Here is a 24,554-nt window from a genome sequence, read left to right as displayed (position 1 = left end):
GCCACGCAGGCAGCTCTGGACCTACTTGTGCCTCTTTATTAGGGAGCTTTTGTACATCTATAAAACAGTGACGCGCATCACCCACGGTCACCTCCCGCCGCCGTGCCCGTGCCCGCCCTGCCCGGGGCTCGCTCCCGCTGGCAGGGAGGGGGCCGCATCCTGCACCCGGCACCCAGGCACCCTCCTGCCCGCGTGGGGCTGGGTGGGGGGCCTGGCACGGCCCTGGCTGACGCCTAGCATCGCTGCAGGGACGCTTCTGCTTGCAGCCGGGTGATGGTGCAGGAGCACGGGGTGGGCGTGGGGCGGCTGTTCCCTGGGGCTGGGGTCCCACGCCACGTGTGTTGCCACCCCATGGGGACCAGGACGCCCTCCAGGGCACACCGCTGCGGTGGAGGGGCTCCTCCTGCATCTATGGCTTTGGCCACGGCACGGCTGTGCCCTCTCGGGTTTTGGGGCACTAGGGATGGGACCCAGCCTGGCCACGCCCCCATCTCCCCCCGATGTCACCAATTCCTGCCGCGGGTCCCCCTCTTTGCCGTGTGTGCGTGTCAAGGGGGGCTTTGCCAGCTGCCCCCCCCCTCCTGAGATATTTTGGGGCTGTTTGCCCTGCGCTGGTGTCTGCTACAGTGGAGGGGGAGGAGGAGATGTCCTACAGGAAGGGGTCACCGGGGAGGGGTCCTGATGGGGTCCTGCCACCCCCCCGGGCTGTGCTGGGCACGGAGCACCCTCCTGACCGTGTCCGGGCTGGGGGAGGCACAGCGGGTGCTCAGCACCCGGGGGGGAGGAAATGGCAGGGGTGGGTACGTGCACGGTGCAAAAGAGCTGCGACAGCCAGGGGAGCGAGGACGGGTGCCCCCGCGCCGCCCGGGCCGTGCCGGGTGGCTGTGCCTGAGGACAGTCTGCTTTGGGCGATGCACGGGTGCGGAGAGGCTGGAGGGGGCTGGGGGGCACTGGGAGGAGAGGGTTTGGGGCAGGAGAGCGGGGAGAGGGGTCTGCGGGGCTGGGGGGGCTAACACTGGAGTGTGGGGGGGTCACAGTGCAGGGGTCTGGCTGGGGGCGGCTACGGGGTGGGGGGGGCTGCAGCCCTGGGGGAGGCCGCGTGGGGCTGGGGAAGGAGGGGAGATGTTGGTGGGGGTGTCACAGTGGTGGTGGTGCCAGGGGCCGGAGGGGCGGCAGGGTGGTGCCATGCAGGTGTGACTGCAGGTGGGAGCCCCTGACCCTGCGACATTCCCTGGGAGGGGACCGGTGGTCCGGGCACGGCCCTCCCCTGGGGGGACGGGGCAGGGCAGAGACCCCCCCCCAGGAGGGGTCAGCAGGGAAGGGCCCGGAGGGGTTCGCGGGAAACCCAGCTCCCCCCTCGCATGCTCTGCATCGCGGGGGCCCCTCTGCTCCCTGGCATGCAGCTGGGGGCCCGGGGCTGCTCTTGCTGCTGGATGGGGGCGGCCCCCCCATACCGTGTGCTTGAGACAGGGCTGACCCCGCACGCCGGGGGCAAGCGGAGGGGCTGGACGGAGGGGCTGGGGGGCCGCGGCGGTGCCGGTGCCCAGGTGGCTCCGGTGGCACGGCTGGGGGCGAGCGGCGCGGCGGTTCCCGGTGCCGCGGTCCCTCTCCGTGAGGACAGCGGGGAGGGGACGGCAGGGGGTGGGGGCTGGCCGCCCCCTGTCCCCAGCTGGCCTAGCAGGCGAAGTCCTCGAAGACGCCCTGGTGCGGGTAGTGGTGGCGGTGGTGGTGGTTGGGCAGGATGCCCGCGTTGTAGGCGCCCTCCACGTGCCGGCCCAGCGTCTCGCAGGGGCTCTGCGGGGACGGCAGCGTCAGGGGGGCGCCCTCCCGCCCCCCTGTCCCTTCTCCCCATCCGTCCCAGAGCTCGGCAGCCTGAGGCCACCAAGCCCCCTGGCTCTAGGGAGCAACGTCCCGTCCCCACGGGGCTGGGGTGACCCTGCCCAGGTCCCTGCCCTCGCAGCCCACCCCGGCAGGGTACCTGGTCCTTGAGCTCCTCCAGCCCCAGCGTGGCGATGCTGCCCGAGGGCTTCTTCAGGGGCGGCTTGGAGCGGCGCAGGAGGCGGCTCACCCTGTCACGGATCACCTGGGGGCGGAGGGGGGGTCAGCCCCAGAGCCACGCGCACCCGGCACCCCGGGGGAGCACCCCGCTCTGCACGGACCCGCGCGCGGCTCCCCCTCCCCGGGGAGCCCGGCCCCTGCTTGGCACCTTGCCATGCCCCCGGGGGCTCAGCGCACCTCGTAGATGTAGTCCAGGATCTCCAGGATGGTGAGGATGCTGGCGCCGATGAACAGGCCCATCTGTCCCCCGATGTCCCCTGGGGAGGAGGGGGGAGAGAGGGTCACCGGCAGCTGCTGCACAGCCCGCTTGGGCTGGGGAGGGAGGGCAGTGCCAGGGCAGCAGGGCAGAGGGGGACGGCGTGGGGATGGGGTCTGGGGCTGCAGGACGGGGGGGAGCAGGGGTGCGCAGGGGAAGGGACGGGCAGCTGTGCGGGGGTCCCGCGGGAAGGCTGGGGAGTCACCGAGAAGCCCGGCAAGGTCGTAGGCTTTCTTCTGCTCAATGGCCTCGTAGCTGAGCGCCTCGAAGAAGATGTCCAGCACCAGGAAGTTCTCCCTGTGGGGACACCGTGGGGCCGGTCACCACCCACGTTGTCCCCAGCCTCCCCCTGCCTCCCACCCACCCCGTCCCAGGGTGCTCCCAGGGCCCTTGTGAGTTACATAGGCTGGGTTCGCAGTGCCCTGGGTGTGGAGGGGACACAGAAGGGACACGTCCTGGGCTGGGTGGGACTGCGGGGTGGGGACATGCAGGCTGGGAAGACACCAAGGAGATGGTGTCCCCCCCCCTAACCACAACCCCCCGGGGGAGAGGATGCTGCAGGGACCGTGCGTGCCAGGACCTGCACCACAAACTGCCAGGAGCAGGGTGGGGGTCCCCCGGATTTCCAGTGTCCCCCACCCCCGCACGCCTCCGGGAGCCCCCCCAGCCCCCTGCCCAGCCCCAGCCCCGGCGGCTCACCGAATGTAGGTCTCGTTCTTGTTGTACTTGCGGGCCAGGTAGCGCGCCGAGCCCTTGTTGGGGATGCGCACCATGGAGATCTCCTTGCCGTAGCGGGTCAGGTTGCACGGCGTGGGGCAGCTGCAGCGCTCCTGGCTGTCCTCCACCGCCGCGTCTGGGGGCACGCACCGCTGGGCACGGCTGCGCCCCCCCCCAAAAAGCCCCCCCCGAGCCACCCAACCTCCCTCCCGGCCCCGCACCTACCCAGCGTGTGGTCAGCACACTCGATGTACACGTTGGGAGAGCAGATGGACTCGTTGCCTGCGGGGAAGCTGCAGGTCAGGGGGTGGGAGTCTGAGCCACCCCATCCCGGGCTCGCTCCCCTATATCCCTATCCCCCGTAGGGCACGGGGGGCAGATTGGGCAGGGGCTGGGCGATGGGGTGGGGGTGAGCCTTGGGTGCAGGCTGCAAGGTGCAGGGGTGGGTAGGACCCTCACCTGGCATGTGGACCATGCGGCAGTGGCAGCTCCGCACCACGGCCTCCTTCTCGCACTGCAGGCGGCAGGCGGCAATGCTGTAGGTGTCGTAGCCGGGCAGCGTCTGCTCCCCCTGCACGCTGGCCCGGCAGTTCCCCCACGGCTGCGGCAGGTAGGTGAGCTGCCGGGGCGAGAGGGCGTCGCTGCAGGGACGCACGGGGCTGGGTGCCCGGCTGCATCCCCAGGGCTGTGGGACATGGTGCGCTGCCCGGCAGAGGTTGGGGCTGCACGGGGCGAAGCGGCATCCCCAGGAACGGCACCGCCCCGCTGCCCCCCCCTGCTTGGCCCCATACGGCCAGCCCCCCCGAGCTGGCCTTACCCGCTGCTCCTGGCAGGACACGAAGGTCTGGAAGCCAGGCGAAACGCCGAAGCCCAGCTGATGGATGTAGGGCGGCTCGTCCTGGCTGTGGATCTGGACTCGGATGCCAGCTTCGAATGATGTCTCGTCTGCGGGGGACGGAAGGGGAGCGTGGGCAGCCGGTCCCAGGGGACAGCCCTCAGCCCCTGCACCCCGGCACCCCCCGCCCTGCCCCTGCCCGCAGCCCCACTCACTGGTCTCCCTCCAGATGGGCAGGTATTCCTCCTGCTGGATGTCCAGCATGATCTCCAGCCCGTTGCCCATGCCGCCCTGGCGGGTGACCCGCGGGTTCCTCCGGTCCCCGTTGAAGGTGTAGCATTTGCCGTAGCGTGTATAGACCTGGGGATGGAGAGAGGGAGGGTGAGGGATGGGGAAGAGCTCAGGCAGGGCGCTCTGCAAGCAGGATAAGGTCCAGGCCCCCCTTTACAGTCCCGCAGGGCCCCTGGGGCACAGGCCGGTGCCGGGCACCCGAGGCGGGGACTCACGGGGATGAAGTGCTGGGGGCCGCAGCGCTCGCCCTGGAAGCGGCACTCCACCAGCATGTCCTCGATCTGGTGGCCCAGGCGGTGGAAGAAGCTCTGCATGGTGTGCTCGGAGCGGCGGGGCGGCAGGAAGCGCGAGTAGTTGGCCAGGCGCGTGAGCCAGCGGCGCCGCTCGTCCCCCAGCACGGCCAGCAGCTCGGGCACCAGCGAGCGGTCCTCCCGCGAGAGCCCCAGCCACTGCCCCACCGAGTAGAGGTCGGGCTTGGTGAGCTGCAGGAAGCGCGCCCGGTTGGGGTTGCAGAGGGTGACGGCCGGGAAGCGGAGCTGGGGCGCCCGGGCCAGGCGTGCCCGCGTGTGCACGGGGCGCGAGAGCAGGTGGCGCAGGCGGTCGGTGGCCCCGGTGGCCAGCAGCCCGGCGGAGGCCAGGAAGGCCAGGCTCCAGAGGAGGCGGCGCAGGCGGGACTGGGGCCGGGTGCCCATGTAGTGCAGCCCGGGGATGCGGGTGGCACGCAGGAAGCCGCCCTGCGCTGGTGCCAGGACTTCTCCGGCGGGGCAGCAGGAGAGGGGCAGCGGCATCGCTGCGCTGGGGTGGGGGGGGGGGGCTCCTGCCCGCTCCCCGCTCCTCGTCTACCCTCCCGGGAGGCTTTTTCTGCTCCGCACCTTCCCGGAGCTGAACGTGGCAGGCGCCTTCCCGAGCTGTGACGGGCGAGGGGAGGGAGAGGAGGGGGCTGGTGCAAACGCACGCCTTCCCCCAACCTCGATTCGGGAGTGGAAAATTCCTCCCCGAGCCGGGACGGGGGTGGTGGTGGTGGGGGGGGGCGTCGTGCTACCCCAGGCAGGGGGTCCCTGCAGCCCCAGCACGGGGATGCCCTGACCCAGCAGTGCCATGTGAGCCCCTCGCCCAGGGGTGCTGCACCCTGGAGCATCCCTGCCCATTGCTGCGGGGCCACGCAGCCCCCCCAGAGCCCTGCCTGCCCCCCCGAAACCTCCCACCCAACGCGGTGCAAAGCGGCTGCGGGGCTGGGGGCCCTGCCCCACGCGGGCAGGACGGTGCCAGGCCCGGAGGGGGCGGGGGGGAGGGTCACCTCCTGCGTACCCCGCTCCCCAGTGCCGTACCCCAAACCCCCGCAGCGTGGGGGCCCCCACCCCGTCCCCGCGGGGCTGCTGCTGCGTGGGAGCCCTGCGGGCGCTTTGAAGTGCCGGCTGCGGCTCTGATCACAGCGGTGGCGGCGGGGGGGGGGGGGGGGACGGCGACGACGGCGACGACGGCGACATCTGCGCACCCCCGGCGGCTCCTCAAAGGCTCGGGGCCGGCGGCGGGGCCCCGGCTGCCCGTCAGGGGGGCTTCAAAGCGCCGGGAGGGGAGCGGGGGGGGGGCCCGGAGGGCCGGGATCCAGCAGGGGGCAGCAGGGCCCCGCTTTTGGGCAGCTCCGTCCGGCCCCGGCTGCGCCCGAGCCCCCCCGCCGGGCTACCGGTGCCCGGTCCCCCCCCCGGGGCGGGGGGTGGGGGGTGCGCAGCCGGAGCTCGCCGGGCTGCGGGAGGGCTGCGGGGGGGCTGCTGGAGCCGCTGGCCGGGGTTTTATTGCGGCTCGGGGAGCCCGAGCCCGCCGGCCCGATAGCATCAGCGCCTGGCGCGCCGGGGCAGCTTCGATGTCAGTTTTCTGCGAAGGGAGGAGGAGCCCCCCCGGGCGCAGGACGCGGCAGGTCTCTGCTCGCTGCCAGCTCCTGGCGGCTCGCACACCGCCGGGCAGCGCCGCGGTCACCGTGCGGAGGGGCGAGGGATGGGGACAGGGCGCGGCGGAGAGGGCACCTGGGGACACGGCCCGGGGCTGGCAGAGAGGGAGAGGTGCTGGGGTGGCGGGGGGGCCCCCTCCCCGTCCCCGTCCCCATCTCCATCCCCACGGCGCAGGGGCGCGCGGGGAGGGCAGGGGTGCCCGCGGCGCCCAGCTGAGCTACTCGCTTGTCGGCTGCCGGGGTGCCGAGGACAGCTGTGAAATCTCGCCGCCGAGAGCACAGCGCAGTCCTGAAGGGCTTCGGCTTTCCGGCACGACAAACCCAGTTAGGTAACAGGGAGCGCGGGAGGAAAAGGAGGAGGAGGAGGAGGGAGGGCAGAGGAGAGGCTGCCTGCTCTGGAAGATGTTTTTTTTTCCCCGCAGCTGACCCAGAAAAGTGCCTCGCGGGGTGGAATGGAGCGCACGTGTCCTGCCGGGCACGGCGGCTGGGGGCACGGCCCCCTGGGCACCCTGCTCCTCTCGCGGGGCACCCAAGGGTGCCGTGGGCCTTGGGGCTGGGAGGCAGGGCTCCCGCACCGCCTCCAGGCCTCCCCGCTCAGCTGCCACACACCGGCATCCCCGCGCAGGGGAGACCCCATTAGGGAGGTAATTTCTCGACACGATTCCTCATTTCCCTGCTCTGTGCCGTGGAGACACTTTGACCTTGACAGAAATAGCTGCCGGCGCCGCGGCAGGCAGATCCCAGCTGGGGATCGCTGCTGCCAGGGGGCTGAAGGATCCCCTTCCCTGCCCCATACGGCCCTGGGACCCCGCTGCCCCCACCCCATGGGGCCCCCCCTTCTGCCCCCTGTGTATGGGCACCCCATGGGTGCCAGTTCCCAGCATCCTGACCACAGCCCACCCACCAGCACCGGGGCTTCCCATGGCAGGGGGCACCAGGGCCGGCCCCGCACATGCCCGAGCCCCCCCACGCCCGCCGCTACAAGCCCATTGTGCCTGCCTCCGGCTGATCCCGGCTCACGCAGGTATTTCCGCGGCTTACACGGCTCCCCACGGTATTTAGCCTCTGGAAGACGACGTTAAACGTTGCAAGCAGCGACAAATCCTGATTGCTCTGCAGAGACAAGAGGCCGCGCTAAGCTGCCAGCCGCGTGTTTGCATGCAAAGGAGACGAGCTGCAGCACCACGCGTGGGGCTCCTGCACGCCTGGGACACGCGCTCCTGTCCCACGTCCCCGCTGCGACACGCAGCCGGCAGGGCACGGGCACGCCACGCAGGAGCGGGCGCCCCCCCGGCGACAAATGTCACTGGGCATGATGGGGACAGGGGTGGGGAGAGCCCTGTACGATGCCCATCCAGGGGGACCCGGGGGTGTCCTTGGGTACAGCAACCCAGCAGCAGCTGGGGCACAGGCTGCAGCCCCCCCACTTTGCAAACGATGCTCCCTGAGTGAGCACACGGAGCTGGAGGCACGGGGTGCTGCTTGTCCTGGGGTGATACGGGCAGGGCTGGGTGATGCCGTGCCCACAGACACTGCCCCCCGCTCTGCTGTCGCCCCCCCGCTGCAACCAGCCCTGGCCAGGCCCTGCTGGAGCCCCCCCCCCAGTCCCCGGCCGTGTCCCCGGCGTCCCGCTCCCCCCGCGCGGTGCTGACAGCCCCCGCCTGGGTGCCCACGGAGGGAAGCCGCAGCGCTGACGCCAGCATTGCAACTGCCCGGGATATGAGATCCGCTTGGATTCAGCAATTTCAACTCATTTCAAGCCCGATTCTGCAGCAATTTTCTGAGCCAGTGGGATGTTTTCGCCTCTGCAAACGTCCCTCTCACGCACGGTCGCACCATTTCCCTTCCCCGATCCCCGGAGGGGTGAGGACTGGAGCCGGTTTGGCTCCATCCCAGCTCCAGCACCGGTGCCACCGCCCCCCCAAACCCGCAGCCCCCCTGCACCGCGTCCTTGCCCCGCGCAGGGCTGCTGCTGGCAGCGGGGACGGCTCCTGCAGGACACAGCCCTGCACCGGGGCTGCCACCCCCACGGGGTCCCCAGGACACCTTTGTCCCCAGGCAGGGCCCTCCAGCACTGAGCTGGGCTCCGCTATGGGATGTTCCGCATGCCCCCCAGCATCCCAACCCACCTCCCATACCCCCGACCCACGGGCACGCCCCGGGGGGGGCTGCACCCCTCCTGCCACCTCCTCGCACAGATGTGCTGGGCCAGCCCGTGCCAGCTGAGCCCCGCGGACGTGTCCCCGGAGCCAGCAGGGAGACGTGGGAGCCCCGGCGGTGCCAAGCGGGCTCGCGGCTGGAATACCAAGTGCTCAGCTGTGCTGCAGGCTGTGCTGCCAGCGGGGCAGAGCTGGGGCACCCGGACCTGCGTGGACCCACGGGGCCAGCACACAGCTGCCCTTGCCAGCTCGGCGAGCTCAGCGCTGCGCTTTCCCCTCCTGGGGGGAGTCCGGCCCAGGACCTCGCTGATCTCCTGCTTTCCAACCTCAGTTTATTCGCGGCCGGTTTGTACCATTTGTTCTCGCGCCAGCATTGTCCCCCAGCTGAAACAGCTCTCTTCCCTCCGTTGTGTTTACTCCCTTGATGTATTTATAAACAGCAATCCCATCCTCTCGCAGCGTTCCTCCTGCCAGCCCGCGCGTGCCAATCGCTCCCATTTCCTCTCCTAATTCAGGCTCTGCTCGCCGGCACAGCCCGCCTGCCCCGCGCAGCAGCTGCTCCAGCGCCGTGCCGCGCTCAGCCCCGGCTGCCCAGGGCACCTTTCCACCCCACAGCAGCCGTGGGGCAGCGTCCCACCCGGGGCTGGACGGCTGCTGGCAGCAGCCTGCAAGCCCCCTGGGGTGCTGAGCACGTGGCTGGGTGCTGGCCGCCAGGGGGTTCTGCCCCACGGTGGGGGCAGCTGCGGGGGCAGAGCCGGAGGCACTGAGGGGCTGGGAGAGGTGCACCGACAGCAGGTGATAGAGAGATTTTGCTGCTCGTACAGCCCCCGGCACGGGTTTGGCCTGTGCCCAGCAGCGCTCCGCGCACCCCTCCCGCGCTCCCCAGCCCGTTTTGCATCCTCAGACACCCCCGCACGCAGCCCCCGGGCACACAGCACACATCGAGCCGCGGAAAATCGCCGTGACGGGCTGCAGCCCAGCCTCGCTGCTGCACACCAAACAAAAACACGCGCACCCAGAGCAGTAACTGGGGTTTGGGTACTGGGCTCCCAGCGGCGCCCGGAGGGAACATCGAGGATGCCCAGTGGGGCACCGGGGTCCATGGGGCCAGACCTGGGCAAGCCTCGCTCTCTGGCTGCTGTCACCCCGCGCGCCCCATGACGGTGCTCCCCCCCCCCGCCACTGGATGCTGGTGGCTTTTGGCGGAGGCAGCACCAGATCCTAAATACCACCAGCCCCTTTGCGTGCAGCCCCATGGGGACCACGGGGCCACCACGGGGCAGCAGGGACGCTGGGCTGGGGACGCAGGGGGGAGGCACCGCGGCCCCCACTGCTCTGCCTGCCCCGCTCGGCAGGCAGCGTCGTCCCCGGGGAACGCTCCTCTTTGAAAGCAGCCGTGCAGGCAGCCCCGCGCCCGTCCCCAAAGGGTTAACAAGCAATTTCCTTTGCTGACAGCTCCGAGACCGTTCACTATCGACTGCGGGAGAATAAGAGGGGAGAAGCAGCGAGATAAAAAGGCAGCAGAGCTGGCACCGCCTGCTTAATCCCAGCGTTTAATCTGCTGGGGCAGCGCAGGCAGCCTTATCTCGCCGTCCTTCTGCTGCTCCATCTCATTACGGCTCCCACGGCTGCGCGGCCGCACCGCCAGCGAACGCAGGAGCCGAGCTGGGGCGGCCAGCCCGGGGCAGCAGCTCCTGCCAGCACACCTCGCCGCCCCCCCCGGCCGCAGCATCCGCGCCGGCTGGCACCGCCGCGCTGCTGGCACGGCACCCGCGGCTGGCACCGTCCCCCCGCCCGGCCAAAGCGGGGTGAGGGCACGGGGGATGCGCTGCCGGCATCACATGTGTCTCTGTCCCTGCACACGCGCTCTGGTGGCAGAGAGGCTCCGAGCAGGGGTGGCCGCGGGGTGCCCCCGGGACCCCGCAGGTGCCGGCACAGGCCCGGTCCCTCCAGCCTTATTGTTATTTATCTGTAAATCCGCAGCGCCGACTCTGTGCAGATGAGGCCGGGTTGTCACAGGGGTTATCCTGCTGCCTGCGGATGGGTTTACGCTGATAAGATTTATTGTCACCCCGGCTGAGAGGCTGCCAGCGCCTCGCTGCCTGCTCCCCCAGCGGGGCGATGGCAAGGCTGTGCCGCCACGCGGGGATGCTGTCAGAGCCACCGGCGGCACCGAACCCCAGCCCAAACCTCTCCCTGCGCCGGTCCTCCTGAGCGCCCCGCCGTGCAGAGGGATGCTGCGGGGTGCGTGCTGCTCCCCGAGCCGGACCAGGCACATCGGGGCCTGCGCGGGGCTGGAAGTGCTGTGCTGGCACCCGGGCAGTGGTGCGTGCCTCTCCGCCAGGGTCCCGGGTGAGCCGTGCCCCGGCGCTGGCAGCCCATCTGTGCTGCCCGAGATCTGCTGACGGTGCTGGCAGCTCAGCTCCTGTCACAGCTCGACGGCTTCACGGCTTCCAGCGTGCTGGGGCGCTGATGGGAGCCCCCACCCTGCAGCTGGCCTCGGCACTGCGCGGGAGCCGGGGCCTCGTGCACGGGCAGGAATACCCCAGAAAGAGGAACGCGGCCCCAGGGCGCCCTGCCCAAGCCCTGCCGCCTGCCCCCCCGCCACGTCCCCAGCCCTGATTTCCCTGGGGCCGGCAGGGATTGACCTGAGCCACCTGGTGCAGCCACACCGGGGCTAAATCCACGAGCAGAGGGAAGGAAGCCACCTGGCAGCACCCCCCCGCTCCCAAAGTCTCTGCGCGAGCCCTGCGCAGCCCTCACCACCCCAGCCCCTGCCCCTCTCCCTTCTTGCCCCCTCTGCCCGCTGGCCAGCGGCTCCCCGGGGCTTTGCTCTCTGCGCCGGCACAGATCTGAGAGCAGCGTGTCAGAGCCGCAGGCAGCAAGGCGCAAACAAACAGCCTGGGTCCCCTCCGCGCCCTCGTCCCCAGGGTCAGCGCGGGGGCCAGGGGCACGGCACAACGTGCCGCGCGTCGGGACAGGAGTGAAGTGGGGTGATCACAGCCCAGCGGGAAAGGGCTCGTTAATAGCTGAGCCCTTTTAGTAGAGATTAGGGAGCCGCACGGCTTTGATCTTTGATTGCCAATTTGCATCTTGAAGGCGCTGGGACCTCATCCAGCCTCAGCGCAACCCTTTGTGGTTATCTCGTGGCTAATGGATTTGTTCTTAATGCTGGAGCGTGCAGGCTAAAGGCTGATTAAACCCTCTCCACGGCACTAAATCAATGGAACAAACATGATAGGGGCTGGCTTTCCCCAGCCCGCGCGCTCCTGGGTGCGGGGGCCGATGGATGGGGCCTCCTGGCTGGGTGCTGGGGGGGGGGACACCCCTCCTGGGGCTGCAGGGTGCCCCCAAGGAGCCCAGGTGGCAATCAGGGCCCACATGGAGAAGCTGCCCGGGGAGGGGACCTGGGTGCAGGCTCCAGCACGGGAAGAGATGCTCCAGGTGGTGCCCACACCTGGGGAAGCTCAGCCCCGTCGTGCTGGAGGCTGCGTGGGGCTGCGCAGGGTCCCCGGCACGGTGCACACATGTACGCCGGTGCTGCAGGGTGGGATAGGAGCTGCAGGGAAGCTGGGACCAGTGCCTTGCTGGGTACCAGCACAGGGGAAAAGCCCCCAGGATGCTGCCCAGAGCAGCCCCGTCCTGTCCCCGTGCCGTGCCCCCGCGAGGCTCAGCACCACAGAGCAGAGGCTGCTCCGGAGCAGGCGGGCTGCGGCACGGAGCCCGCGGGATCACACGCCGTGATTCCCATCTGCAAACTTTGCTATTGAATAATCTCCCCTCCGCCAATATTTGCCAAGCTTGGGAGATAACGTGGCTAGAGAAGTCGTCAGTGCCAGCATTTCAATCCGCCCGGGCTGGCGGCAGTGTCCCTGCGCTGCCTGCCCTGCGCAGCCCTTTGTGCCCTGCTCGGTGCCGCCTGTGCCGCCTGTGCAGAGGTCCTGCAGCAGGTGAAGCATGGCACGGTGCTGAGATCCAGCTCCTGGAGGAGAAGCCCGGAGTGCTATCAGCCTGGGGAGTAAATTAAGGTCATGTCAGGTGATAAGGAAAGAGGATGTCGGAGCAGCAGCAGCGCCGGGGGGGTCAGAGCAGAAAAACTCCCTCTGCAAGGCAGCTCCACCACGATAAGATCAGGCAGGCACTTGGGGATGGAGCGGCTGTCACTGCTGCACATTCCGGGGCTCCAGGGATGGCACCACGCACACTGCCGGGATGGGATGGGATGGGATGGGATGGGATGGGATGGGATGGGATGGGATGGGATGGGGATGGGCAGGTGGCCGTGGAGAGGCAGGGCAGGGAGAGCTGCCCAAGCAGCCCTGGTTTATCCGGCCCTGTCCTTGCACAGCAGCACCGTGCCGGCAGGGCAGGAACAGCCTGCAAACCTCTGCCCGTAATTAGCACATATCTGTGCAGACACTCTCTGATGAGCAGGACCTCGGAGCCGGGCTGCTCGACAGCGCCCGCACCGCTCCTGCCTCCTGCTCCCCCTGCTATTCACCTCCCTGGGGCCGGGCAGAGCAGGGCTGGCCGGCACGGCGCAGCGCGGGGCACGGCGGGGTGACAGAGCCAGCTGGGGACAGAGGGGCCAGGCGCAGAGCACATGCCACCGGTGTAACCCCTTTTCTCTGCACGAGCAGCCACAGCGGTGGCCGAGCAGCCAGGACATAATTAATGCTTGCATCCATCTCGGATTTGCATAGTGTCCTCGGTCCCCAGGGGGGCGGCTGCTCCCTGCCCTGCCCGGGGCAGCCGCAGATGCCGTGCCAGCCCTGCCTCCTGCGCAGAGGTGGCCTGGGGACAGCCCCGCTCGGGGGCCACCTTGGCCTCTCCAGCCGCTGAGCGCTGCAGACAGATGGAGACGCTTCCCGGCTCCTGCCGGGGCCCTGGCTCTGCGCGGCCCCCTCCCTCCTCCGGCCGGGAAGAAATAGCACAGACCGCAGCTCCGGAGCGAGGGCAGGGTTTGGGGGCAGGCGGCCGAGCTGCTCCCATCAAACCCCCTCCTGGCAGCCGGGACGCGTGGCCGTGCCCACCCCTGTGCGCCCAGGACGGGCCAGCTTTCTGCACGCCCCACTGCTCTGCGGGGGCACCCAGCTCCTGCCTGCCCCTGCCTGCTCTGCTGGCCCTGGTGGGCATCCCCAGCCTGTCCCAGCAGCTCAATCAGAGCCGTGCGGCCCTCCAGCGCGATGGGCACCAGGAATTAAACCGCTAATGAGCTGCTGGCTGGAGGGCTGGCAGCTAGCGATTAATCAGGGGCTCTGGCTGATGAGGCTGGTGCCAGCTCTCCCTCCCACCCTGGGGCCCCGGCCCCGCACACCCCACGGGCTCGCGACCGGCGGCGTCTCTGAGCTCCCCGACGCAGACAGGGCACCCGCAGCTCTCCCGGCCTCTGCCTTTCCTGCCCTCGCTTTTCACCTCTGCCTGCGTTCCCGGCTCTGCAATCAAGAAGGTAACCTTTTGTTCTGCTGGAAGAAAACCTGTTGACTCCATCAAAGCTCAGCCGGCGCTTAATGGCCGTTCAGCACCTAGCGAGCATCCGCTCCCAGGGAGGGAACGGAGAGCTCGGGGCGCCCAGGACCCTCCCCACCCGTGTGTGCTGCCCGTGGGGGACCGGCCATGCAGGCACAGAGCCCAGATGTGCCCCAGCTTGGCCCCGTAGCCCCGCTCCTCTTCTCCCTGCTGCAAGCCGGCAGCACGCAGAGGGGGCAGGCGATGCCCTGCCCGCAGCCGCGCTGGCGCAGCACACCGAGGGCACGGATCAGTGCACAGAGGGAAGGTTTTGCAGCGTAAGCAAGGGACAGCCTCGGACATCAGCCCGCAGCAATGTGCAGGGAGCTGCAAGAAAGCAGCTCAAGCACCAGCCTGACTGCTCTCCTGCTGTGAAGCCCTGCCTGGCTTCCCTCCCCTTGCAGGGTTAGGAGGGCAGCGAGGGATGTTTCAGCACCTCCTGCCCTCGCTGCGCACTGCCGAGCTCGCCGCTCGCTGCCCGTGCAGCCCCGGGGCCGTGCAGCACAGCGTGCCCTGGGGAAGAGCTCGCCCCCTTCTCCCCAGCTGCACTTGCAGCGAGGAAGAAAAGGGCAGCGATCAGCAAGGAGCAGGTTAGAGAGCTGCGTGTTCTCCCCTGTTGCGCAATTAATCATGAGAAGTTTTTCCTCCTTTCGTGCATGAAACGAAATTTGGCAGGGCGCTCTGACCACAGGGACGTGCTGCTCGCTCGCCAGCAAGAACCCGGCCACATCTGGCCAAGAAATAACCTCGGCACATCCCCCTGCGCGCAGGCGGGGAGATGCTGGCAGGGAAACCCAGCGAGCAGGGCTTTGTCTGCAGCCACCGCGCAGAGAGCATCCTCAGCCCCACGCCGTGCCCGCCTGCGCCCCTGGGGACAGCGAGCACGGGGCAGGGAGGGGACACGGTGCCCTGGGGGCGATGCCCAGCCGGAGCCCCACGGTCCCAGCGTGCGCCCCCCTTCTCCACTGCCCCCCTCCTGGCCGTGCCGCAGCCTCAGCCGGCTCTTTGCAGGCGCCGAGCGAGCCCAAGCCTCCCCAGCAGCGCCTCAGCTATTTGTTATTGGAAAAAGGGGGAAATACGGTTTTCGACAATTATTGTTTTTTCCACCTGACTGGCTGCAAACTTGTTAATTTTTTTCTTTAATGTGTGAACACTGTCGACGGCAGCTGCATGTGAAATGACTCGACGTCCTATCTGCGGGCCCCTGGCTGGCGTTCAGCCCTCGCACCGCAAACATTGCCTTCTATAAATAAAGGCCTATATCTCATCAATGGCAGAACAGCGGAGCTTTATATAGTCGTCTTACATAAAACCGTCTCTCTTTATGGGCTTCAAACCATTTGCGTCACTTAGCGCAGCTCTGTAAACCTCCTGTTCCAGCGCAGGGAGACCCAGCCCCGCGCCCCGGGCTGCCCGCGGGGTGCCCGGGAACCCCTCTCCTTGGGACCGCCACCCCAGGCAGGGCCAGGTGGCAGCTGCGTCCCCCCCCACGTCACCGCCTTGGCACGCGGCTCCCCGCAGCCCGCCCGGCCTTGGCACCACGCGCTGGCACGGCAGCCGGCACCGCCAGGCAGCACGGGGACGGGCAGCTGCGTGCCAGCGCTGCGCCCTCGCCCTCCTCACCCTGGCGGTCCCGTCCCGGCTGTGGGGACCCGTGTGGGGCATGGCTGGGGGGGGTGCTGGGAGGTGCCCCCCCTGTGCTTTGTCACCTGGGAGTTCGGGAGCGGAGGGCGCGGGTATTGGGACAGGGTGCTGGGCTGGAGGGATCTGCTGCCTCCCTGCAGCTCTGTGCTGATGAGTGGGGACACGAGCCCCGCTGGTGGCTTTGTCACCCCCGCTGTGGCTGTGGGATGCTGGGGGCTCCCGCGTCCCCGGGGTGCCCGGCTCCACGTGGCAGAGGTTTCCTCTTGGGCTCACCACAAGCACCTGCAGCCCCCATGGCCCCAGGGGGGCTGGGGACGGCTGCTGGGGGCTGCAGCGACGCCCACACCCAGGGGAGCCCCCAGTTCCCAGCCCGTAGCACAGGGCCAAGGGGCAGAGCTGCAGAGGCTGCCATGTCCCTGGGAACACACGGGGGATTTGCTCCTCCTGCTCGCGGTGCTGGGGGGGGCCACGTGCCGCACGAGTGCATGCACACCAGGGTCAGCGGCAGCCCTCTGTCTGCCTCCCTGCCCCCCCCGGCTGGCTCTGCCCCCATGCCTGCCCCGCTGTCCCCACAGCAGCTGTGCCACTGGGATCCCTTGCCTTGTTTCAGTGAGCCCTGGGTGTGCCAGAGCAGGACGGACACGGGGAGCCAACAGCATCACGGCGCTGGGGGCCCACGGTGTGTGCTCTGCCCTGCGGCCGCCCCCAGCGCCTCCTGGCCACGGGGCTCCTGCCACGGGTGACAGTGGCGCTGGGGACAGGGTCCCAGCACTGCCCTGCCAGCCACACGGTGTCCGAGCCCAGTGCTGGCACCCCAGCCAGCCCTGCCCCGTGCCCTGAGTCCCCCCCAGCCAGCCTCCTGCACCCCGTGAGCCCCTCCAGCCCCGCAGGCAGTCACCTCGCCCCTAGCCAGCCCCATGGCCCCGCAGCCCCTGCACCAAGCCCCCAGGGGTGCCCTGGCCCCAGGGGACAGCGGTGTCCCCCGATCTGCCCGGCCCCGCACGCGGGGCCGGCCGCGCGGCACGTCCCGCGTCCCCGGGGAGCCACACCAGGCGCGGGCGTCGTGGCCGCTGGCTCCCCCCCGTATCGGAGACAGGCTTATTAAGTGTGTGATATTAAATTACCCAGATAAGAGTGTAAGAGCTTTTAAAGTCAATTCATTAAATATAATTATGAAGAGAGCTTTTTTATGCTCGCGGTGATCCGATCTCAATCAGGGAGACGGTGGGAAAGCCGCCGGCTCCTCCAGCATCTCCGCTCCCCCGCCGCGCCGCCCCCGCGCCCCTGCTCCCCCGCCCGTGGGCTCCCGCAGCCCTCGCAGCCCACCCGCTGCCCCGGGGACCCGGTCCCCACGTTGCCACCGGGGCTGGTGCCACCCCGCGTGGACGGGCATCAGAACGGGATTTTTCCCCACCCCGGCTCCGCTTCCCGGCAGGATCCCACCCTCTCCCCGTCCCCTGCGTCCTTAGGGAGGTAAGGATGCATCCAGGCAGCCCAGGCAGATGGGGTATGAGTTTCTCTGTGCTCCCACATAAATTAAAGGTGCCTTACAACATATTCATGTCTACCAGCTACGCGGGGGCTGTCCCGACCCGCGGCCGGACCCAGCACACACAGCTCTGTTGTCCCCATGCCAGCCCCTGGCACCGGGCGCCTCTTTGGCACCAGGGCTCTCGCCTTGAGCGCTGTCAGCTGCAGCTGCACGCCGGGCCAGGCTGCCCTCCCTGGGGAAAGCCCCGGGAATCGGGCCCCAAAGACACCTCCCACCTCCCAGTCCATCCCAAAAGCAGGCCAAGCCACCGTGACACCCGGCATCTCCTTGCCACGGAGCCCCGAGACCACTGCGGTGAGGGGCTGTGTGGCGACACCCGTGGGACCAGCCAGCCCCTCGCTGTGCTGCCATGGCACCCCGTAACCCCGATCGCCCCACATCCACCAGCCCCGTGGCTGCACCCCAAGGTCCGGGCGCCTCGGGGGTGTGCCCCGGGCTGGGGTCCCCCGCACGAGGCTCCGGCGGGGGCTGGGGGGAGCAGCTCCCCACTGCTGGGAGCTGCTGGACTGACATTTATTTTTAGACGTGAATTGTATAAATTAGCATTTCTCAGCGGATTAAGCAGCAGGAATTGTGTAAAATTAAATGGCAACGAATTGCATTAAAGTCCCCCGGTTTCTGGCACAAGCAGCGCCTCGAGCCGTGCCCGGGCGGCTCATGTGTAACCGCGCCACAGCCACCGCCGCCGCTGCGGACGGGAGCACGAGGAGCCAGAGCCCATCTGTGCCACCAGAGACACGGACCCGGGGACGTGCCAGCACGGCACGGCACGGCACGGTGACAAATCCTGCCCGGTCCCGAGCTCTGCTCGGGGGCTGCAGCGAGCAGGAGGCTCTTGCAGGGCCAGCGCGGAAGGGAAACGCGTGCCCCCAGCCCCCTGCTCCCCGTGGTGAACAGACCACGAAGAGGCAAAATGGGGCGGCCGAGCGCCGCGTTGGGTGAGCGGCAGCACCAGGTGGGGCAGGGGCAGGCGGAGGGGAACGAGCCCAGCTTTTCCCAGGTGTAAAAACAGGCCGAAAATGCGACATTTATTAAACATGGCTCTGACGGAAAGGTCAGAGAGAGTCCCCGCGTCGGGAGCGGCGCTGATTGCAGGGGGGAAGGAGGCAGCTGGGGAAGTGCCCTCCCCGCCGGGGGGCTGCAGGGATCGGCCCCACGCAGCGCTTTGTGGCCCCCCACCGCCAGCAGCACGCAGCCGGCGCTGCCCACCCGGTGTAGGGTTTTCTTCTGGGGGTCAGCACAGGGCGCAGAGAGCCCCGCACAGCCCACGTCCCGGGGGGGCCCTGCCGGGAGAGCCGGGGCCGCTGCCAGCTCCGAGGCCGCTGCCAGCTCTGGGCAACCTCTGCGCTCCCCCCAGCTCCAGCCCTCGCAGGAGCAGCCTCGGCAGCGGCGGCTCCCAAACAAAAGGCTTTTGATGGGGGAACGTGGTTTTGAGAGAGGCTCCAGCGCAATCACCAGCAGAGCCAGCGAGGAGGTGGGGTGACGATGCTGTCCGGGGGGGGGGGGACCACCTCCCGCAGCCCCTCCTGCAGCCCCCTGCCTGCCTGCCTGGCCTGGCCACCACCTGCCCTGACCTGCCAAAAAGCCGCCTCCCCGCTGTCCCCACTGCCGCCGTGCACCCAGGGGTGGCCAGCATCGCCCCGGGGCTGGGTGCCAGCGGGCTACCGGGCGGCCGCGGGCCACCTGCCGCAGCTGAGCCCCGGCCCCGCGGGGACGCCTCCCGCTTAATGGCGCGGAAAGCAAGCTATTGATTCCCTGCACCATCTCCGCACGCCTCGCACCCTCGCTGCTGCAGCTGCGCCCGCCCGGCCGGGCTCGGCCCCTGGCGCCCTGCCCCAGGCAGCGGGCAGCGTGCCCGTGGGCACGGGGCCGTGCACCCCAGGGGATGGGGCTGCCCCCCGGTAAGGGATGCAGAGGGGTAGGAAAGGGCTCTGCCCGGGGTTCCCGGCAGCCTGCGCACGGGGCACATTTGTCAGCAGGCTGCAGGGGAGCCTCGCTGCGGCTCGGTGCTGTCCCTGCCGCCTGGGGAGATTTACAGCCCAGCCGGGCTTTATTACACGGAAGATGCTTACGCTGGGGATTTTTCTCCCCATAGTTTCTTAATTTGCTATCCCATAAAGAATGAGGATTTGTGACGTTAAATAGGGGAAGATCATTTACCACTCGCGGCGCTTACTTAAAGGACCCGCGCGAGCTATTTATCCTGTGCTCACCGGCTGCGAGCTCCACGCTCCGGCTCGGCAGCGCTGCTGGCCCCGGCGGGCAGGCTGCCCACGGCCACCCACGAGCCGTCACGCTTGCGGCCTCCGGGTGAAGCCCACCGTGCGCACAGAGCAGAGGATCGACGCCGGCACCCCTGTAAGCACAGCTCCGGGGAGCTGCAAGGGAAAACCTCCCTTCCTTGCCTTCCCCGGGGACACAACCTCTGCTCCCGGCGCTGCGAGCCCTGCGAGCCCTCCATCCCTGCTGGGACCCTCGCAGAGGCACCCGCTGCGGTGGGCTTACAGGAGCCTTGCGAGCAGAAAGGCGCGCGGGGCACCCAGGGCCAGGAGCACGGTGTGGCGGCGGGGTGCGGCGCAGCACCGGGTGCTCCTGCACCGGGGCCACAGCTGGCAGGCACGGCGCTCCCAAGCCCACACGTGGCGGCTGGGACTCACCCGTGCCCGCCAAGCTGCTCGCACCGTGTTTGAGTCATCCCCAGGAGGAGGCACAGGGGACAGACTGGGCTCGGGGAACGGGAGCAGCAGGCTCCAGATGCAAATGGTGCGCTGCCTCGGCAGGTCCCGCCGCTGCCTGGCACGGCTTTGGGACGTGCTGTGCGGCACAGAGAGGCTGCCGAATCCCTCCCCTCTGCTCCTGCCTTCCCCTCCCCTTCCCAAGCCCGTGCCTTGCACCTTATTCTGCCCCAAAATCGCCCTTTTGCTCCAGGTGCATCAGGAAAAGTGGCCAGCGAGAGGCGGCGGGGACAGCCCTGCCTGCTGAGCGCTCCGGGTGCCTCAAGCTCTGGGCTCCCCGTCCGGACACCCCCTGCCTGAAGCCTGCTCCTGCACACGGGGACGGCACACCGGACAGTCCCGGTGACTGTCCCCATGCGTGTCCATGCTCTGGCAAGCTTGTACCCAGCCCAAATCCCACTGCCGTGCCATGCTGCTACCCGGCACGATGCTGGGCTCACCACCTTCCCACCGGCCCGCGTGGCTGAGCCCCACATGCCACGTGCGGGATTGCCCAGCACCGGGGCTCCCTGCGCTCTCCCCACAGGATCGCACTTTCCCCCCGGCACCCAAACTCGGGTAGCTCGGCTACAGCAGGCACAGAGCCCAGCAAAACCCCAGGAGGAGGGGGGTCCCCCCTGCTGCCCCCCGCTCCTCCCCACCCCACCGCAGGCAAGCGCTCCCCACGGCACCCCAGCACAGGGCAGCCCCCCTGCAGCACCCCCCCCCCCCCGAAACAGCACCCTGCACGAGAGCAGGCTTTGTAGCGACGGGCACGAAGTGAAGCAGGACGTGCTGCATCAGCCATTTCCAGCCCCACGGAGCCTCCTCTCCCCTCAGCAGACTGCGCAGCCCCCCGTATCGCATCCCCCTCCCCGGCACGCAGCGGGCTCCGGCTGGCAGCGCTGCTCCGGGGAGCGCAGCGAGCAAGCAGAGCAGCAGCCCCTGGCAGCCGGAGGAGAGAGGCGGCTCATTTCCAGAGTCATTACGGGCTGAAAGGGGTCCCATCAGGTATTCCGCCCGTTCAGCACATTTATTTCCCCAAACCACAGCGGGGATTTGTGATTCCAGGCTCAACGTTAGCCAGAGCTGCACAGTCGTGGTGCCCGGCTGGGAGCTCGCTGCCTGGGTGGGCACGGTGCTGCCAGGGGGCTGGGGACCCCCAGCTGTGGGGGGTGGCCCCCAGGGCACCTGGACATGGCCGTGCCCCAGAGCAGACCCTCTGGGGGTGCTGGGCACGTGCATTTGCACACACACACAAGTGTGCAATGCTGACAGCCTCCCTCATTCACGCACACCCCCAAAGGCAGGAGGGCTCTCCTACGTGCAAAGGGGTCCCGGCCCCCCCATTCCTCTCTCGCTGTGCAAAACGCCCTGCGACGGAGCAGCTCGGCCCGCAGTGAAGAGAGGCTGGAGCAGGGCTCCGTGCCACTGCTTTTCCCCTTCCCGCTGCTCGCCCACCCCAGGGACTGCTGCGCCCCGCTCCCCCATCCGCCCCCGCTCCTGCCCACGACCCCCTCCTGCAGCCCCGGAGCTGCCGGCAGCACGGTCCTGCAGCAGAGAGCTCCCACGGAGGATCCTCTCTCTCTCTCCGTGTGAAACTTGGAGAGAAACTCGAACACGGAGAGATGCAAAACTTCAGCAGCCGGAGCGAGCCGGGGAGCCCCGCTGCGGCGAGGCACGGCGGGGTCAGAGCCCCCCGTGCCGGCGGGGTCCCCGGGGGAGCCGGGCCGGCTGTGCACTCACCACAGTGAAATCCCGGGAGGAGCAGTTCTCGCCGCTGAAGTTGCAGCTCTTGAGCATGTCGTCGAGCTGGTGGCCGGTGCGGTTGACGATGTCGGCCATGTCGGGGTCGGGGTAGAGCAGGTCCGTGGCCTTGTGGCCGTCGCGGTCCTTGGGGGGCAGCCCGGTCATGTTGGCCAGGTGGAAGATGTCGGCGTCGGTGAGCGCCGAGTGGCGGTAGCGGTTGATGTTGCAGATGGTGATGGCGGGGAAGACCATCTCGCGGATGGCCTCCTCGTCCAAGGCCATGACGTGGGGGTGCTCCAGGTAGAGCAGCGCCGACTTGGCCGCCTGGTAGAGGAAGAAGGCGAGCGAGGCCAGGAAGGCGAGCGCCCAGAGGGTCTGGCGCATGCCCAGCCGCCCCGAGCGGCAGATGTGCCCCAGGCCGTGCAGCGTGCTGGCGCTGGCGAAGGCGGCCAGGTCCCGGGAACGGGGCCGCGCGGGCTCCTCGATCAGGCTCTCCTTGTCCCCTTCTTCTTTCTCCTTCTGCTTCTCATCCTCCTCGGCAAATTTGATTTTACACACGATCTCAATCGGCATCTGCCCCGCGCGGCCGGCGTGCCCAGCCAGCGGGCTGCCTCCCGGCACGGGCACCGGCCGAGAGCCCGGCCAGGCGCTGGGAGGGGGCTCGGGTCCCCCCCAAGCCCCAGCACGGCGCCGGGAGGGCCGAGCCGTCTCGGGAGGGAAGCGCAGCCCCTCTCAGCAGCTCCGAGCCGCCGCTTCCCTCTTGTCTCACTAGTCGATCGTCTCCTTGTGCCTTCGCTTATCAGCACAAATACAGCTGTCAAAAACCCCTCTCTCTCCTCTCCCTCGCTCTGTGTCTCTGCCTCTCTCCTTCGCTCCTCTCTGGTTAAGACCCCGGCAGATACAGGCAGCATTTAGGCATCATGTGCTAATAAAATCCAGGGAATACTTAATAATTCAAGACATGTCAACATTATTTCATCGTCAAATAAAGAGCGAGCGCCAGAGAAAGAGGCAGTGTGAAGGGCCCGGCGCCTCCGGGGCAGGGGGAGCCGCTCTGCGCCCTCTCTCCAGCCCCGGCTCCCAAGTGCTGCCGGAGCCACTTGTTTGAATGGCTCGGGACCTGCCGGAGCCGTGCCGAGCCGCGCCGTGCCGAGCCGAGCGGAACCGAGCCGCGCCGAGCGGTGCCGAGCTGAGCCGTGCCGCGCCAAGCCAAGCCGTGCGATGCCGAGCCGTGCCGTGCCGTGCCGTGCGATGCCGTGGCCGCGCCGTGCCGTGCCGTGCCGTGCCGTGCCGTGCCGTGCCGTGCCGTGCCGTGCCGAGGCGGGCGGGGCACGGTGCCTGCCCCCCGCCGCCGCAGCCGCCGCCGCCGCCGCCGCCGCGCTGTGCGCCTCGCCCCGGCCCGTGCGCCCCGGGGCAGCGCGGCTCGGCTCGGCTCGGCACGGCGCGGCGCGGCTCGGCGCGGCTCGGGGCGGCTCGGCGGGGGCGGGCAGCCTGCGGGCAGCTCGCCCGGCGGCCCCCTCCTGCTCGCCCGCCCGCGGACTCCTCCTGCCTCGGCGGCTCCCTGGCCGTTAACCGCCTCCCTGCCACGGCCCGCTGCGCCCCAACGCGGCAGGCGCCGAGCCCCGGGACGGGGAGCCGCCGGGCTTCCCCGCAGCACCCCCGGCACCCCCGGCCTCCTCCTGCCCCGTCCTGCCCGCAGCTGGAGGGGCTCTGCCTGTGCTTCTCGGTGGGCTGGGGGCCGGGGTGAGGTTGGGGGGCACCGGCACCAGGGTCCGGCCGCTCCCCCGCACGGCACCGTGGTGTCCCTGCCTCAGTTTCCCCACCGCTTCCCTGTCTCCACCAGGCAGCCCCCCCAGGAGATGCGGCTCTTGCCGGGGAGGTGCGTGCCCGATGGGGAAGGCCGGGGTCTGGGTGCACAGGCAGTGAGACCCCCCCCAGCAGCTCGGCAGCGGCCTCGCCTCTCCCCGGGGACTGTGCCGCAGGTCAGCGTGACCTTCACTGCGCTGCCGGTGCCAACGGCAAAGCTTTCCCCAGTCGTCCGGCGAGCGCACACGCATCTTCAATCTTCCCATCGATCCGTGCATGGCACACATGTTCCTGCCTCCAGTGCGGGTCAATACAGCATGATAGGCTGCCTCCGGCGGGGAGCACGCACGGCCCCGGCCGCCTGCTTCCCCCTGCCCATGGGATGCGGTGTGCACGTGCCAACCCCGTGCCCCCGGCCCACCGAAGCGTGGCAGGGAGCACCGCCACCACGAGCGGCCCCGGCCACGCAGTGACAAGCCCCAGGCTGCTTCCGCAGGGCTGGGGGGAGGCTTGGTCCTGCAAGGATCACAGGCAGCAAGGGCCTGATCCTGCGGGGAGGAGGTGCTGTGGTGCGGCACTGGGGTCGGGTCTTTGATCTGCTGAGTCTGGCGTGGAGACCCCTGCCTGTGTCTCCCAGGGCCACGGTGGAAGGGGTGTGAGGACACCGAGGGTCTGCCGGGCAGGTCCATGCCATCAGCCAGCCCCTGCTGTGTCCGTGGTGTAGGGGCAGGATCTGTGCCCCAGATCCTGAGGGCAAACCACACTGTGTGACTACAGGACATCTGCATGGCCCCCTCCATCGTGCTCAAAGAGACGTGTCCCCTCCTCCCTCCTCTCCTCTGTCTCCTACCCTGCTGTGCCCTGCTCCTGCCTGGCCACCAGGCCCACTGGACCCTGGGAACGGGCTGAAGCGTGGCTGGGCTGGGATTGGGATCAAGCTGTGTCCAAATTTGCAGCACCCAGGACACAAGCCCCATCCCGTGGCTGTGGGCAGCGCTCTGCAGGGCAGGGCAATGAGCAGGACCATGGGCTGTGCACCATGGATGGAGCTGGCAAGGAGGCTGAGAGCTGGTGGAGATGCCTGCTGCCCAAATGGGGCCAAACACAGGCAGCTAACGCTGGGGTGGGAGGGCCAGGGAGAGGGGTGGCAGCAAGGCTCAGGGGCTGCTTTTCCTTGGGACCAGACAAGGCAGCGAGAAAAGCACCAGCTGGGAACAGCCCTCGCTGCGACTTGGCAGCGTGTCTTGCGTCTCGCCGTTCTGCACCGGAGCCTCCCACCTGCGGCCGAGCGCGGCACGCGTGCACGGAGGGCGAGAGGCG

At 69.1% G+C, this 24,554-nt stretch overlaps 1 protein-coding gene across 2 annotated transcripts; it reads right to left on the bottom strand.

Moving 5' to 3' along the window:
* Positions 1-25: 25 nt before the first annotated feature.
* Positions 26-22,735, bottom strand: ASIC4 (acid sensing ion channel subunit family member 4). 2 transcript variants are annotated; one of them, XM_083840689.1, is made up of 10 exons: positions 21,426-22,735; positions 4,082-4,226; positions 3,849-3,976; positions 3,491-3,650; positions 3,257-3,313; positions 3,014-3,167; positions 2,520-2,611; positions 2,236-2,315; positions 1,979-2,083; positions 26-1,794 (listed from the first exon to the last, which is right to left on the bottom strand). In XM_083840689.1, the coding sequence occupies exons 1-10, from the start codon at positions 21,999-22,001 to the stop codon at positions 1,675-1,677; spliced, it is 1,617 nt and encodes a 538-aa protein (XP_083696815.1). In that variant the 5' UTR covers positions 22,002-22,735; the 3' UTR covers positions 26-1,674. The 2 variants fall into 2 exon arrangements, with proteins under 2 accessions (XP_083696815.1, XP_083696816.1); XM_083840690.1 differs by lacking the exon at positions 21,426-22,735 and adding an exon at positions 4,373-5,211.
* Between the last annotated feature and the right edge of the window lie 1,819 nt (positions 22,736-24,554).

This window comes from Anser anser (assembly GCF_964211835.1).
Source record: "Anser anser genome assembly, chromosome: 6".
NCBI lineage: Eukaryota > Metazoa > Chordata > Aves > Anseriformes > Anatidae > Anser > Anser anser.
This window is presented reverse-complemented; position numbering and strand designations above follow the sequence as displayed.

Bases quoted from the DNA above. Each gene is read 5' to 3' on its own strand.
- ASIC4 (XM_083840689.1), bottom strand. From the start codon at position 22,001: ATGCCGATTGAGATCGTGTGTAAAATCAAATTTGCCGAGGAGGATGAG. The intron at 4,227-21,425 runs GTGAGTGCACAG...CTCCATCCCCAG, and splicing joins CCTCCCGGGATTTCACTGTG to GTCTATACACGCTACGGCAA. The intron at 3,651-3,848 runs GTAAGGCCAGCT...TCGCCCCGGCAG, and splicing joins TGTCCTGCCAGGAGCAGCGG to CTCACCTACCTGCCGCAGCC.